This window comes from Topomyia yanbarensis, chromosome 3 (genome assembly GCF_030247195.1).
Source record: "Topomyia yanbarensis strain Yona2022 chromosome 3, ASM3024719v1, whole genome shotgun sequence".
Taxonomy (NCBI): domain Eukaryota; kingdom Metazoa; phylum Arthropoda; class Insecta; order Diptera; family Culicidae; genus Topomyia; species Topomyia yanbarensis.
In genome coordinates, this window is record NC_080672.1 from 160,365,091 (window position 1) to 160,380,179 (window position 15,089).

Here is a 15,089-nt window from a genome sequence, read left to right on the forward strand (position 1 = left end):
GCGGGACGAGAAAGTTTGGAAATTTTCATCATGCTGGATTGCTTCGTGTTTAATCTAAATTATTCTTCTCCTCGCCACGTCTCTGGTTACCAGTATATTCATATAAAGCGATTAACCAAATTACTTCCCTTCGATATCTATAACAACATACTATAACAACCAGCTAATCTCTATGGTGCAAGAATGTGATAAGATTGTTGAAATATATGGCGGTATTTGAATGGTATAAATTGAAGTATTTTAATTTCCAGACAGTTTAGTAAAAAATAGGCGCATCAAATACGACATCCAAATGATTAAAAGTGGGTTTAATTGCTAATGAAATTTCATTAACAAGTTATCTATCATGCTATACACATTTCACAGAAATCATTATATTGGGTGTGTGCAGCATCCTATGCAGTGTTTCCGCTTCAAATGTTTGCGTAGATGCAGGATTGGGTACCACCGATGGATTCCTCACTCATCCGACGAATTGTTCAATGTACATCAGTTGCTATGGAGGATATCCATACGAAGTAACGTGCCCGGATGGATTCAACTTTAATCCCGAGGCATTGAAATGTGATCCAAAGTATGTGTGTCTGGAGAATAATTGCCCTCTGACGGGAGTAGTTCGGCTACCGGTTGATGGCGTTTGTGATCAATACGTCCTTTGCATAGGAGGTAAAGCCTATCTTAGGGATTGTGGAGATGGTCTAGCTTTCAATGCTACCCTGGGAATGTGTGTAGATGCTAGTGAATCTGGTTGTGTTACAAACGAATGCGACAAATCTCAGGGTCATCCACAGGGCTTCGTAGATCCATTTAATTGTACTGTATTCTATATATGCGACGAGAATTTCGATCCGATTAGATTTGAGTGCCCAAATGGAACAGTATTCGACCAGGACTTGCTGGATTGCGTGAAGGGGGAATGTTCGGTAAGTAGCATTTTGAAAAGTTATGCTTTCGATTTGTATGAGCAATTAGTCAATAATTTTTTAGACTAAATAGCTATAACTTGTTATATATACGAAGATCAAATTTTGTGAAGATAATAAGCGATTTCAGTAGTCTTGAACAATAGCACAATAATAAGTTTCAATGCTGTTGTATGAATTACAAATTACTTCGATTTAATTTGTTTAGATGTTATAACGGAAAAGCAAAATTTGATGATATGTTAAAAGGTTCCCAGTTGATCTAACTAACTATAGGGTGTTTTCGACGTTTTTTTTTCAATTGGGATTTTCTGACACAACTGAGTAGACGTACGATCCGATTTTTCAATTAATTCAGTTTTCTTTACAATTTCATCATGCAAAAATATACGCATGAACAACTTTTCCAAATTTTGAAATTTGGAATAAAAAATGACCGATCGGTCAAACCAACTCGTCATCTCTATCGTTTTTCTTATTATTATTATTCAATTCGTTTATTTGATAAGGCAGGTTTGCGTTAGCTTAAAGGTGTCAATTTTGATTTGCTTTACATTTCAAATTACTTAAAACTAGGGAATTACATATTGATTTTTTTTAAATTAAGCTAAGGAGAATTTATAGCTATACATATACACAAGGGGTAATATAATTTTCATAAGATTAGAGGGTCATTTAGTTTTGATGGCAATATGGTTTGACATTTTTAGCAGGGAGATTATTGAAGCAAATAATTGTTAACTAAGGGGGACAATTTTCATAACTACAGTGGAGACCCGATTTTATCAGCACCCGATTTTATTAGCCCTCGATTTTATCTACTCCCAATTTTAGCTTCATATGAAAATTGATAGTTGGTAGTTTGATGGGCTCAAGCAGACGAACAAAGTTGAATTTGAGTAAATTCTTTTCTTGGGCATATATTACTTATCTCAGAGATCCGAAAAATGCAAAAATTAAAATATTAATTTTTTTTAAATTTTGTACTGTCAGACCCCCTTAAGGGGAACTAAAAGTAATTAATCAGAAAAGGTTGCAAGGTTATATCTAAGGAACAAAGAAGAATATTTTTGAACAGCTTCGGTTTATTAAAAAGACAGAAAAATATATGTCCCGATTTTAATGTTCCTGTTTTATCAGCTTAAAATTGCCAAGGGGCTGATAAAAACGGGTCTTTACTGTATCTTGAAACTAGGAATAACTAGAGGGCGTGATTTAATTTCGCAAAGATTCGAGGGGATTAATTAGAGTTATTTTATTGTGGTAGTAGAGTTGGGCATTTTCAATGAGATTATATAATATAATAGAACTAGAAGAGACGGAAAGAGCTAAATGCTTCAGGGAGATATTTTGTGGAGGGGGTGATACTTCTGAGTATAAGAGTCAGGGGTGGGAGGGTGGACAAAGATGGCAAAGGTTCCTCCAGACCAATGATTCTTAACTTGGGGTCCGCGGACCCCTAGGGGGCCGCGACGAAAAATATATTTTTCGAGTGCAGATAGAAATTTCATGTCTGGTTTCCTAACAAACTGAAAATAACATATTAATAGCATACAAAATCGATGTTTATCCGTGGGGGTCCGCATCAACCCAAGGCGATTTCTAAGGGATCCGTGGTATGAAAAAGGTTGAGAACCGCTGCTCCAGACGATTTTGTAGTAAGGCTCAGGTGCGGATCGGAAAAAGTTCGAGTTGCGCGTGTGGTTTGTACGTAGGTCCCGTGTTTGTTGGCTCATTCGACAGAGATGTTTGGTATCGCCTTGGAGTCGCATCAAACCTTCGTGGGTGTATGATACAGGCGGAAGAGGGCACTTCTGAGAATGATAGAAAAAAGGGGCAGTTAAATTTGTTTATTGATGGTTTTTAGGAAAGTGTATACGAGGGACATATACACCCAAAACTCGGCCGTAATACCTTTACGGTAATAAGAAAAAAAAAATGCTCTAATAGCAAGACGTTTCATGCTAAAACAGTGCCAACAAAATATTCCCCAAACGGCAATACCAACACATTCAAATCTTCTCTGCGTCGCACTCATAGTTCATCAATTCTTATTCAATAAATATTAACGCTTCGGATTGTCTGGAAGTGTGTAGCACTTCGCTTGTCATTGTATTGCGCTTCAAGCGGAGTAAACACAATGGGGATAAAGACGAGGTTCGATTTTTCTACACGACACATTCCATATTTGAAGATCGGCTCACACCCCGAATATTTGGTGACCATTCCTGTAAAATAAACGCAATTGTACTTAGACCTTAAAAAACCATTCCCTGAAGTTTCCTCTTATCATTAGCGAAACGATAAACCAACGCTACCGGCAATCATATTGACTATTCCACTTATGGTCAGCGCCACTTGTACCATTTGCCGAATAGGTCGTTATGTAACGTTACCATTCAAAAATGCCAATTTCCTCAAACAAATTTTAGGGCTTATTATAAGGGGAATGGTGATCTTATAATCCATTTTTGCGGTACAACATTGTTATTGGATATAACAAGGTACATTAAACATTCTACCATAAACATTTCTTCACCATGCTGTGCGATTAGTATAATCTTACACTACACACAATTCATTTAATGTTTTTTTTTACAATATGACACATCGTGACGCAAAACAAACATGGTACCATACCACAAATCGTTTCGATCACTTGGTGTATTGTAACCACAGATAACAATTTCTCGAATAGTACAGTTATAGTTTTCGAGTGACACTATGCGATGGGCAAAATGTGATGAGTGTGTATAATAAACTACTTTATCGACACTATCAAAATGCGGCTGATGTAAAAAGAACTTTATAAATGTTTTTTTCTGATTCACCCCAGAGCCTCTTCCCCCTCATCAGTTCGAATAACTTTATTCAATCGATTTATGGTAATCTGTGATTTGATTGCATGCCATCCTCCATGTTCGGTTGTTGACATCCTATGGTGGTGGTACTGCCGCTTTTACCAATTGAGCTATTTCTGTAATCTTGTGGAACGTATTTTGATCTTCATAATAATCTAGCCACATTCGACTTTAGGAAGAGGGTAAATCGACATGTCATATACTAATAAACTGTTGATGATTACGAATGACCATGATTGTAAGAGCTGAATAATTACGGAGCATACCGTATATGGTTGGAACTTCAAATCAAATTTTCGCTTAATTTTCCTTGAATTGGTTTAAGAGGAGGTTTGCGAGCCTTTCGGTGATGGTGAGCCGTGTGTTTGATACAATACATTCATATATAATATATAAACCGTTGAATCTGGTTGGTTAGGCAAATCGAGAATCTGGATGATGCATCAGTTATTAGAATTGCCCATCTCTCCTCGTCTTGACAGGTGTAGCAGCTTCCGGCAGCTGTGTACTTACGTTGTTAAAAAGACTCATGATGTATACGAAAAATGTAATACATTTACATTGATCCACTTAAGAAAAAGGTATAAGCTCGGGTATTAGAGAAGGATAGAAATTCTTGAGTTGCTAGGACTGCAATACATGGTATTAGCCCTGCTTTGGAAGTCCCTCCTAAATTCGTGAAGCTCCTTCCTACTAACAGAACTTCTTAAACGGCAGTGTAACGATGTGATATATTTTGCCATATACGAAATTTAATTATGATTAGTTTTACCATTTTGCTGAATGTGCTTATAAACAAATTGTTGCTATAGATAAAATGTGAATTAATCTAATCGACCTTCGCTGAGTAAAACATTATTGACAGCCTTGTGGATTCATTTCACCTTTTACAGAAAATGTATGAAGCTTTAGATTTTGTCCAAAAACGAAACCTGTACGCCAAAAATTAAATTTGGAATTTCTTTTATCCAACCTAAATAATCTGATTTCCACTTGGTAAGAAATAATAATAAAGATTCGTTATTTCATTTTAACAACACATTCAATTCAATATAAAGGATTATTGAAAACTATAACCAAACGATTCGACTTGAGGTGAACATTATGGTAATCTTGTAAGGAAATTGTAACGATACACGTTTTTCTTTAAAGCAAACCTTACAGAACAATATGAAAACGACTACCATCATTGTGACTTCAATTCAAATCGTTTCGATATATATTTTTAATAATCCTGCGGAAGCACCTCAATTCTTTTCTAACATACAATATTATATTATAACCATTCCCTATATTGTAACAATAACTCGTATCTTCATTCTATAATTTTACAGGAAAACGCATTTATCGTAATATCATAAATAGACCTTAACGTATGTGGTTACCATAGCACTTATGATTTTTGTATAATATGGAGGATTCCATATATATTTTTTTATGTATGCGGGACTCGGCTAGCTTTAAAACACAGTCAGAAAAAAACGACTCGGAATAGTGGTGGGGTACTTTGGCCGGTGTTAAATTGAAATTTCTTTTCTATCAAGGACGTTAACAGCAAGATAGTGACTGCACAAAACATGAACGGTCCTTCCCGTCATTTACGGGAAGCAAGAACTATGGTTTGGCTCCACGTGTCCGAACCGAGGGTCCGGATCCAGACACTTGTCTAGATCTAAGCACCAAGTCTGGGCCTGGCTCAGGTCCGGACTTGGAAAGGGGATGGGCTAGATCCAGGTACTGGTCCGGATGCGGTTACTGGTCCAGATCCGGGAACTGGTCCGGATCTATGTACTGGTCCCGGATCCGGGAGGTCCGGATTTGGGAACTGGTCTGGATCCGAGAACTGGTCCGGATCGGGAACTGTGTCGGATCTTGCAACTAGGCCGGATCCGGAAACTGCCTAAATTTTTTTTCGCTATCCAACCTACCCAGTAAAAATCCGTTATTTGGGCTGGTTTCTGCCAATATTGGGGTAGATTCTAGCCTGAATTTGGTTGGATATCTGCTAGGATTCCGGTTGGTTTGACTCGGTACTAATACTATCATAGAAATCGACCGAATTTTTCTACATGCGAACAGAACCGAGGCTGACATATACTGAAAAAGTGTTTTTGTGTGATGCACATACATGCAACAGCAACCGAAATTCGTCATTCCACCGTTTACTACCTTTGCGGGAATATGAGTTTAATACCGCAATGCGCGATTGCATGGTCTGTTACCGGAAAGACAATAGAAGCTTACCCAAAAGTAATAGAAACATACTCGTCGGATTTTAAGTGAGTGCAGAATTATCGTGGCGAACTATCAGTTTGAAATGTTATAAAATTAAATTCTCCCATAGCCTACATGCTGAGTTTTCACTTACGGAAAGCTAAAAATGAAATAGTTGATGCTAATTGATCCTGGTATTGACAAGGAAAGTTTAGGGGTTGTGTCTCCGCGATCTTGATCCAATGATGACCTCGATAACACAGCCAACTCATTAAAAATATGCTACATAGCCTTGTTCTTATAGTAAACGCCAGCCTGAAAAATAAAATCAAGAGTACCTGATGTCTCCGGGATCCCAAAAGAGCGTCGGCAAAGAAAAGTAAATAAAGACAAAAATCATTTATACGACAAATTAACGACAAGAATTGATTTCTTCACACGAAAAGAAAAACAATTTTGGCGTAGCCTAATTTTCCGGAACAACAAATGGTTGTGTTGGGTTTTAAAAATGCAGTCGTAGTCTTTAAATTTGTCAATTGAAATCATTATGCTAGGGAAATTGTAATTACGCGACATAGGCGATTTTTCTATTTCGCTCTTCAAATTTAACAACTGCAATCAATGCTCCTACCTTTTATCTACTATCTTGCAGTTGACAAGCCGTGTGGGCATTGTTGCCAGGACTTCGGTTGAAAAAAAAATCGCATGGTTGCCAGAATCACATTTTGTGCAAAGTGTTCAACAGATGTCGCTAGTATACCGTGGGCTATAGAATTTTCTTCGAGCTGTTACGTCTGTTTGTCTGTGCTAATAGTATTGATTATCCGTTGGATCTCGTGCAGGCAGCCTTAGTTTAGTTGCGTTAAAACTCGAGTATGTCACAATTTTCAGACCGTTAGAGTTGATGCGTTGATTCTTAAGAACGATGCAAACATGTTGATGCAAATTAATGGATTAATGGACTGTCAGGAATCATCAGGAATCACTAGCGAATGGCTCATGTTGATCGGAGATTTTTGCCTTGCCATGATTTGTCTGTTCGTTATTTCCCTGATGGGAAGAATGAAGGAAGTGGTAGGGTTAGGGCTAAGGAAAATAACGACACAGAGAACATAGTCAATACGGAAGTATTCTTCACTCTCAAGGGAATAAAAACACTTCTCGATGAGCGATATATCATTGAGATAACAGAACGACAACACCCCCGAAGAGATATTTTCGTTCAAATTCAAATAGGTTTATAAACTATTGTGACATTTGGAAGCCATAGATCAGTTTATAACCCTTTTTCGTTAGAAATTCCAGAGGACGGTCGTCGATACTGCAAAAATACTGCTGTATTTTCTTTGTAAGTGACTTGGTTCTAAAAACTTCCCAGTAAACTACCCACCAACCAGGATAATGGAACTCTATCCTTATCACAACATAAGTACTCTTCAAACATACCTTGGGATTCCACGGAATGTAAAGGAATAACTTTTTCTATAGGCTATATGGTTCGACAATAAATCGGAAGTCTTCCCACTTATCTCCTCCCATTTATATTTCAGCCAGGTACAGCTTTGTTCGTTATACGGAGAGAAGCAAACAACACCATACCTTAACCCAAACTCACTGGAACTGAGGATGAATGAGCTAGGAGGGATTCAAACGACACACCCGTGAAGATCTTTTAACATAGTGGACCACATCCTTCAGCGCAATCGAAAAATGACCTTTCTCCAACCTTGCTTGCAATCTATAAGTATTGACACTGGAAGACTCTATACAATGTGCCGAAGCATTGTTTAAGAAAGCACCTCTGCGGTTGTGTTTCTTTTCTTTGATTTTTATCAACTGCTTCCCCATTTTTAAAGTATTAGAAGGAACACATTTCTCGCAACTACCAGTGTTCACATTTGATGTTGTGGGAAGTGACTCAATTTTCGATTCTCCGCAAATTCAAAAAGGATCTGCACGCATCAACGGTTTCATTAAAACGAGTGGGAATTTACAATCTAGCAAAGTCCACACAAGAAAACCCAATTTTTCTACTACTTATTCAAAATTGAATGATCACACAGTAGAACCGCAAGAGATTGCTACATCTAGGCGTTTAAATGATCAAAGACGATGTAGCTTGATCAGATGACGACAGCTCGAGCTCGTGGGGTACGAGCCAGTTTTCCTACCCATGCGTAATACAGTCAAAGCAGAGAGTTATATCTAACACCTCTTCTCTGCCAGATTGTGCAAATGTTGGGCGATTTCCTACATTAAGTATATGCAAATTGGTACTGCTTAAATAGTCCATCATGTACGTTTATGCTGAAGATTAAATTGGGCCATTCGAACCATGGTCGAGCAGAGCATTGCACATTTCATCGCCGGAATTTATTGTAAATCTACTAGAAGACACCAAACACGTTGGCTTATAATTGCCAGTCATTCAGTCCTCGGCATGGAGAAACGTTTCGACTCGAGGACTCCTGTTTTCTGTCGCCCCTTACGACATGGCATCTGGAACCCAGTGGATCAATTCTTGGCTGAGATACTTCAATCTGCCGGATGCCACTCGGCCTCTAGGCTGGTTTAGTCAGGAGAAAGATAATAGACTGTTATCAACCTCCTAAAGGACCACAGCCACATCTGTTGTTAGTCGCCGCTTACGACATGGGGACAGAAACCAGTGGGGCAATTCTTGGCTGAAATACTTCGAGAGATACCGCCGGATACCACACGGCTTTAATCTAAAAAGTCACACACAAAGTAGGCGGAGTAATTAATGAAATATTGAAGCACCCTTCCTAATAGAGCCGAAATGGGCTCTTTACTCTACCTTTTTCATATAAAAATATTGGAATGGAAATACGTCACAAATCACAATGTCATTAAAATTTGTACGCTATTATCACCGTTATACGCAAAATTGCTCGCAAGGCCCGTGTATCGATAGCTTGAATCATATCCTCAGTAAAACCAGCCGAATAAGCTAGAATTTTTGCAAGATTCTACTTGAGGGTATTCGTTTGAAAGAAGTATTAAATTTTTCTTTCTTTCTTTTTTCTTACAGAGCACAACCACATCGGATGATGTAAGTATAAATATTAGATAGACTTTGTAATATTGCAATTACGGTTAGGCGACGATTTCTTTAAATTTATTTTTATATTACTCAAGTACATATCCACTATGATTTTTTAAGGTTTCGTATAATTGAAAGAAACAGAATCCGCTCAAATATCGAAGGCTTTTCCTGAGACCCGAAGTTTTGTACGTCAATCGACTTAGCTCGACAAGTTGGAACAATGTCTTCTTATCACGAAAGATTCTTCAAAAGGCAACACTGCCCAACTGTGGGGGATCCTTACTGCTGTATTTAGCAGTAAGCTGACCGGCTAAAACTAAACTAGTTTCTCCATGATCTCATCCTTCTGGAGGTTGAAAATTGGGGGTGAGAGATTGAAATAGTAAAAAATTGCCGCTATATTTCTAACTAAAAGATTCAACTGTGAAAGCCTCGAAAACGGCCATATTTGAAAACGAAAAAAAGTAGTTTTTTGTACCCCGTTGGCAAAATCTTCATGAAAATCAATCAGTGGTATTCTAACATTGCATCGAACACATTGATTGATCTTCAAAAAAAAATTGTCAGGGTCGAGTATCATGCCATTCGATACAGTTCATAGAGATCGCAAATTATACGTGTGTGAATGGGTATGTATGTGTGTGTCAAATAATGTCATACTATTTTTCAGAGATGGCTTAAGGCTCAAGTTACCTTTTTAAGCATGTGTTAGAATTGAGCGGTTGGTAGCATGCGTAGGAAAATTTGTGTTCAGCTTTGTCATCGGATTATCCATTTAAAACCTTTTCAAAACTCTAAAAGAAGAATATCAGTCGATTCATTAGATCACCACGATTCAAATCATATCAAATAGCTGCTGGAAAAAGCATCGGCTTAGCTGAATGGTGCTTTTGAAAAAGTGGCTGTGGTTTTTTCATTGCGCAGTTGTGTTGCGTACCTCAGCCCGGTGCGGTAGTGTGCCAAAAAATCACAGCCACTTTTTCAAAAGCACCATTCAGCTAAACTGGTTTTTCCAGCAGCTATTTTGTATGATTTGGATCGTGGTGATCTAATGAATCGACTGATAATCTTCTTTTCGAGTTGTGAAAACGTTTAACTGGATAAACCGGCGGCAAAGCTGAACACAATTTTTCCTACGCATACTACCAAGCGTTCAATTCTAATTCATGCTCAAAAAAGGTAACTTGAGCCTTAACCTATTTGCACAGAACTAGTTTCAAATGAATTTTATATCGCTCCCATAAGTTGCCAATGATTTTTTTGCTGATCGAACTTACAGTTCAGGAGTTACGAGTCGAAAAGTTTGGTCACACGGTAAATTCCCATATAAATTGGTACCATGCTGTACAAATGATGTAATACACATTTCCGGGTCTAGACTATTAATGACCAATCGATTCAGCTGTGACCAGATTGACCACCAATGACAGTTCTTGCTTCTCCAAGAAAATTTGCCAAGTTCTTAAGCTCAGGAACCAATAATTAGAATATATTGGCTCAAATGGCACGCGCCCCATACGCAGTCGGGGAGTTAGGCATTGCCGTGTCTCCTTAATTGTTACTAGGGTTATTATTCCGTTAATACATGGGATGCATACAGGGTGTGAAACAAGTGCCTCAGGCATACTAACATGAAATAATGACAACTGTGAAATATTTTCGAGTGAGTGAATTTTAGTATTTTAATTTCATTAGATAGGAATTTTATATGACAATAATAATACATTTCTACACGCTAATAATTAGACGAGTGTCATCCCTATTTTTACAAAAAACATGAAAACAATTTCTTTTCGATACCTTATTATACTTACAAAAATCGTGAAATATCGTTTTATTCAAGTTAAACTATTTAAACATTGCTTTCAACACTAAACAATCAAGTAAATAATAATAAATGTCTAGTTCTGCCTATTATAAAGAATCTAAATCTCTTGTTGTCTTTTCTTTCAGTCTACAACTACGACTGCTGCTGCCGATGTAAGTAAAAATATTATTTACATTTCTTATTGCCCGTTTCGTATGTAAATAGATTTTCGTGTACATTTTGAAAACAGAAAAATAAATTTTCTCACGTTGAACTGCACGGGGGACAGCAAATGAACAAACCGAACACCTTCAGCACAATCCTATACCCAAAACGCGAACCGTATGAATTACATGCATGATTCTAATGAGAATTTTGCATTATAACTGGTATAATGCATAGAAAGCGATATTGGCCCGGGACAAAAATGCATTAAATGGCGATTAGGAGAGAGAGAGAGAGAGAGAGAGAGAGAGAGAGAGAGAGAGGGGGTAACAGTGGATCAGCAGGAACTATGAAACATTCGCAATATAATCATAATGCATGATCAGAATCGTCTCATTCCCTCCTATTTCACGATTTCTAATTCTTTACACGTGTTGCTATATTTTGGAAGAGATCTGATAACTCTATCGCTTTTAATGGATATTTGTTTGTTTTGTGATAGCCATAGTAAATTTGCAATGAAAAGCATTATTCCACCTTTATGAGTTACACACCAAAAAATCATGAAATATAAACGACATGTAAATCAATACGAATGCAATCATACAACGATTGAATCAAAAATTTGATTGACAATTAGGTTGAAATCAATTGGAGCATCAAACAGCATATAATTTTACACTTTCATTCGTGTAATATAATGTCATCCATTTTACAGCAGTATTCGAGTAAAAATACATTGAAGTGCATTGGTTTTCCGTTTAGAGAAACTGTAATTTTCAATCCACGTGTAAAATTATAATAAAATTACATGAAGAAAGCACGACAAGTCGTGTATATTTGTGGTGGAACTTAATTTTACATTTATATTCATGTTCAAAATATGTGCATGAAAATAAACTTAAAATCACAAAATATTTTTTTTCTGTGTACCATTCATTGAATTAATGTTTAGTCTATTGCTGTTTATAGCAAATTTTATGCTCAACATTTGCAGCGAACAAAGTTTTTTGGTAACTTCTCATGGTTCTGTGTAATTTTCATGAATAGACCCATTAGGTAACTGTGGAACGATGGCGTATGGGGAACAGCGATTTTGTTTTGTTTTTGTGATCTGTCTCAAAATGTGAATGGGTTCCGATTTTCCACAGTAAATACTACTCATAAAGTGCAAAACTAGTAAATTTGGGCAAGTTTTGTAGAAATTGTCTCTTATTTTAGGATTGCTGCAATCCTAAAATAAGAGACAATTTCATATATGGTGGTTCGATGTTACGCGATGATATCGTGGATTATTTCGTAAACAAACGATTTTCGCCTCAATATAACTTTAATTCAAAGCGTTAGGATTATTCTTCGTCGAAACAAAACAATAAAATTTATAAGTAGAAAATTTCACTATAGACGACATCGTGTTTCATAGTTCCTACCCATGGGGCACACTGATACATTTTACCACCGACTGTTTATTATCCAAAAAATGTTATTTCCCGTGAATTTTACCAGCTGGAAAAATATATGTATTAGTTAACAACAGAGTGGCACCACAGAGAACAGACGTCCATCTTCAGCATTCAACTTGTGTAAAATCTCTAACGGTTTCGAAGGTAGTTTGGATATCTAAACCAGGTGCGCTACTGTCGTCATGTTTTTTGTGGCTGAGTGCGACAGAATTGACAGCGGTTATTCCTCTACCCAGTCAAACTAGTCCGGAACCGATTCGGACTTCCAGCATGAATTCCAGCTCAAATGCGTCAACCGATAGAGACGGAATCGGTTGTTTTCTTTGAGCTAGATTCCATGCTGAATCCATCCAGAATTTCGAACCGGTTCCGGAATCGATTTGACGGATAGTTGGGATAGGTTGGTGTGGCGGCGCTAGTGTTTTTCGTATATTAATTCAAATGTTTTCACACGTTTTTTAAATATTTTTGTTCGATCATGGATGTCTGTTCTCTGTGGTGGCACTATGTATCACTTTTGGTTACACAAATAATAAGTATTATCATCAAAATTAAATTGTAGAAAAAATGTGTTTCATTGTTACCCTCTCTCCCCTACATCACAGAAACTTACACAAACACATAGTTGGGAATGTATTAGTGAATTTAACGATATCGGAGTATTAGTATTAAAATGACACCGCACTAATACACATGTAAAGGACATCTCCACTCGGATACATGTGTGTTCTGAAAATACATGCACGCTTAAGGACCTGTTTCCATTTCGCTTTTCTACTGATCACATGCTGTATAACCGTTTATAGCATCATCAAATTGGTGGGGTGTGGGTGATGATTGTGTTGATATTATGTTGAGCATTCGGCGTTCTCTCAACCCTAAATTTACCAGTGATATGCGAGTTCCAGCCACTAGATAGGTTCATAAATGTTAATAATGATTAATGATTATTTAAGCGCACTATACGTAGGAGAAAATTACCTATATGGGAACATTGGGCTAAAAAGTTAATTCAACATTTGTCTGATAGCAGCCGTCCGCCAATCATTTCTGGCATTCCTCATATCAGCAATACTTTCATGTAATATTATATCAGTATTTCGCAGTAAAAGTATCTAAGTTTAAAGTATCAAGAGAAAATTTGAGTAGGACGTAAGTAATAAGGCCATTACAAATCTTTTTTAAAAATTATGTCCAAGTACAAATTTTTTTCTGAAGGGGGGGGCAAACAAAAAATAAATATTTATTTTAATAAACACAATTTTTTTTTCTTTTTGCATTTTCTTTCGATTTTTCTCGTGGACGTTTCCGCAGGGTGATTTCGTACAGCGGGGTTGAGCTTTTTGTTTTACTAGAAAAATTCAAGCAAACATTACTGAATCAATCAAAAGTTCACATAGGAAAGGGATGCTATAGTTTTCGTTTTAAATAATTTTCCCAACAGTGCAATTTTTAAATTCCCAATAAAAGCTTGAAAGTTCTCTAAGAACTTAATGTAAACATTTAAGAGTACTTTAAGGTATTAACTTTTGGTTGCTTGAATAGTTTTCGTTCCGTTGTGGCGGCACATGGACCGACTGTACACACAAGGCATGAAAATCAGTCAAAGGTGAACCTGCTTGATAACAATGTACAGAAACAGGATTGCAACATTTCACTTATGGACTTTTGGAAAACATTCCGGAATGAATCCAAAGGTAAAGTGTGCGTCAATGGAATTATTCATCTCAGATATGGTTTTCTCTGATATTTTTTTCTATTGCGTATTTCGTATACAGTAGCCTGGCGAACGTACATCCTGTGCATACTATACTTTTCCGAACTCTAGTGGAAACATCAGCTTTGGTTTATCGCTTGTGCTTGAAGACTTGTAGATTTGTTTGTTTGGTACATGATAGTAATTCGGCTCGGTTCCGTGTACATCTTCGAAATCTTTGCATTTTTCTCCATCTTGATAGTCGTATGGATTTATGAAATGTATAGCAATCATCAGTTCATTTTTTGCCTTTTTCATATAAGGAAGACTGTGCAATCACTCTAAAATTCGACTTTTTAAGCTACACCCGGAGTGTCGAGTGTCATATACCACTAGATTCAGTTCGTCGATATCTGAAAATGTCTGTATGTTTTATAGTATGGTTAAATAGCTTCAAAAGTGCATTGACTCTAGGTGGGATTCACTGTTGTGCGTAACCGCTACTAATAGTCCTTACTTCTCTTCCTTCCTTTTGTTCCACGAGACTGCATCGAAGTGTTATATCGTGGGGAGGCTGATTCAGTCTTAAGACAAAATGATACATTAGAGCGGTTTAGCTCCGAACACATATCCGGCTAATCGCAGTGGCGAACTTCCGTTAGCCATTTGGCTCCCGTTTCTGTGAACCATTTAGTTCCTGTTTTTGCGAGCCATCTCAATTCCTCGTCGGAAGTTCTCCCGATACCGATGCCTGTTGCGTGAGTCATTTAGCTCCCAGTTTTGTCGCAATCTTCTCGCATAGTCCATAAATCCTACTCAAAGGGCCAACCAGTACTTGGCGAGGACGGTTCAGCGATACCGGATGGAGCGTAGCTTCTGGTTCGCTGCTTCCG

At 37.3% G+C, this 15,089-nt stretch overlaps 1 protein-coding gene across 2 annotated transcripts in view; it reads left to right on the forward strand.

The window, feature by feature from the left end:
• The first annotated feature begins 252 nt into the window (after positions 1-252).
• LOC131689644 (chitin-binding domain protein cbd-1-like) overlaps positions 253-15,089 on the forward strand; it is a 44,699-nt gene continuing 29,862 nt past the window's right edge. For both annotated transcript variants that reach the window (XM_058974881.1, XM_058974882.1), the window contains exons 1-4: positions 253-302; positions 367-923; positions 9,051-9,071; positions 11,019-11,045. In XM_058974881.1, the coding sequence (XP_058830864.1) occupies positions 293-302; positions 367-923; positions 9,051-9,071; positions 11,019-11,045 (615 nt within the window). In that variant the 5' untranslated portion in view covers positions 253-292. The remainder of the gene's footprint in view (positions 303-366; positions 924-9,050; positions 9,072-11,018; positions 11,046-15,089) is intronic.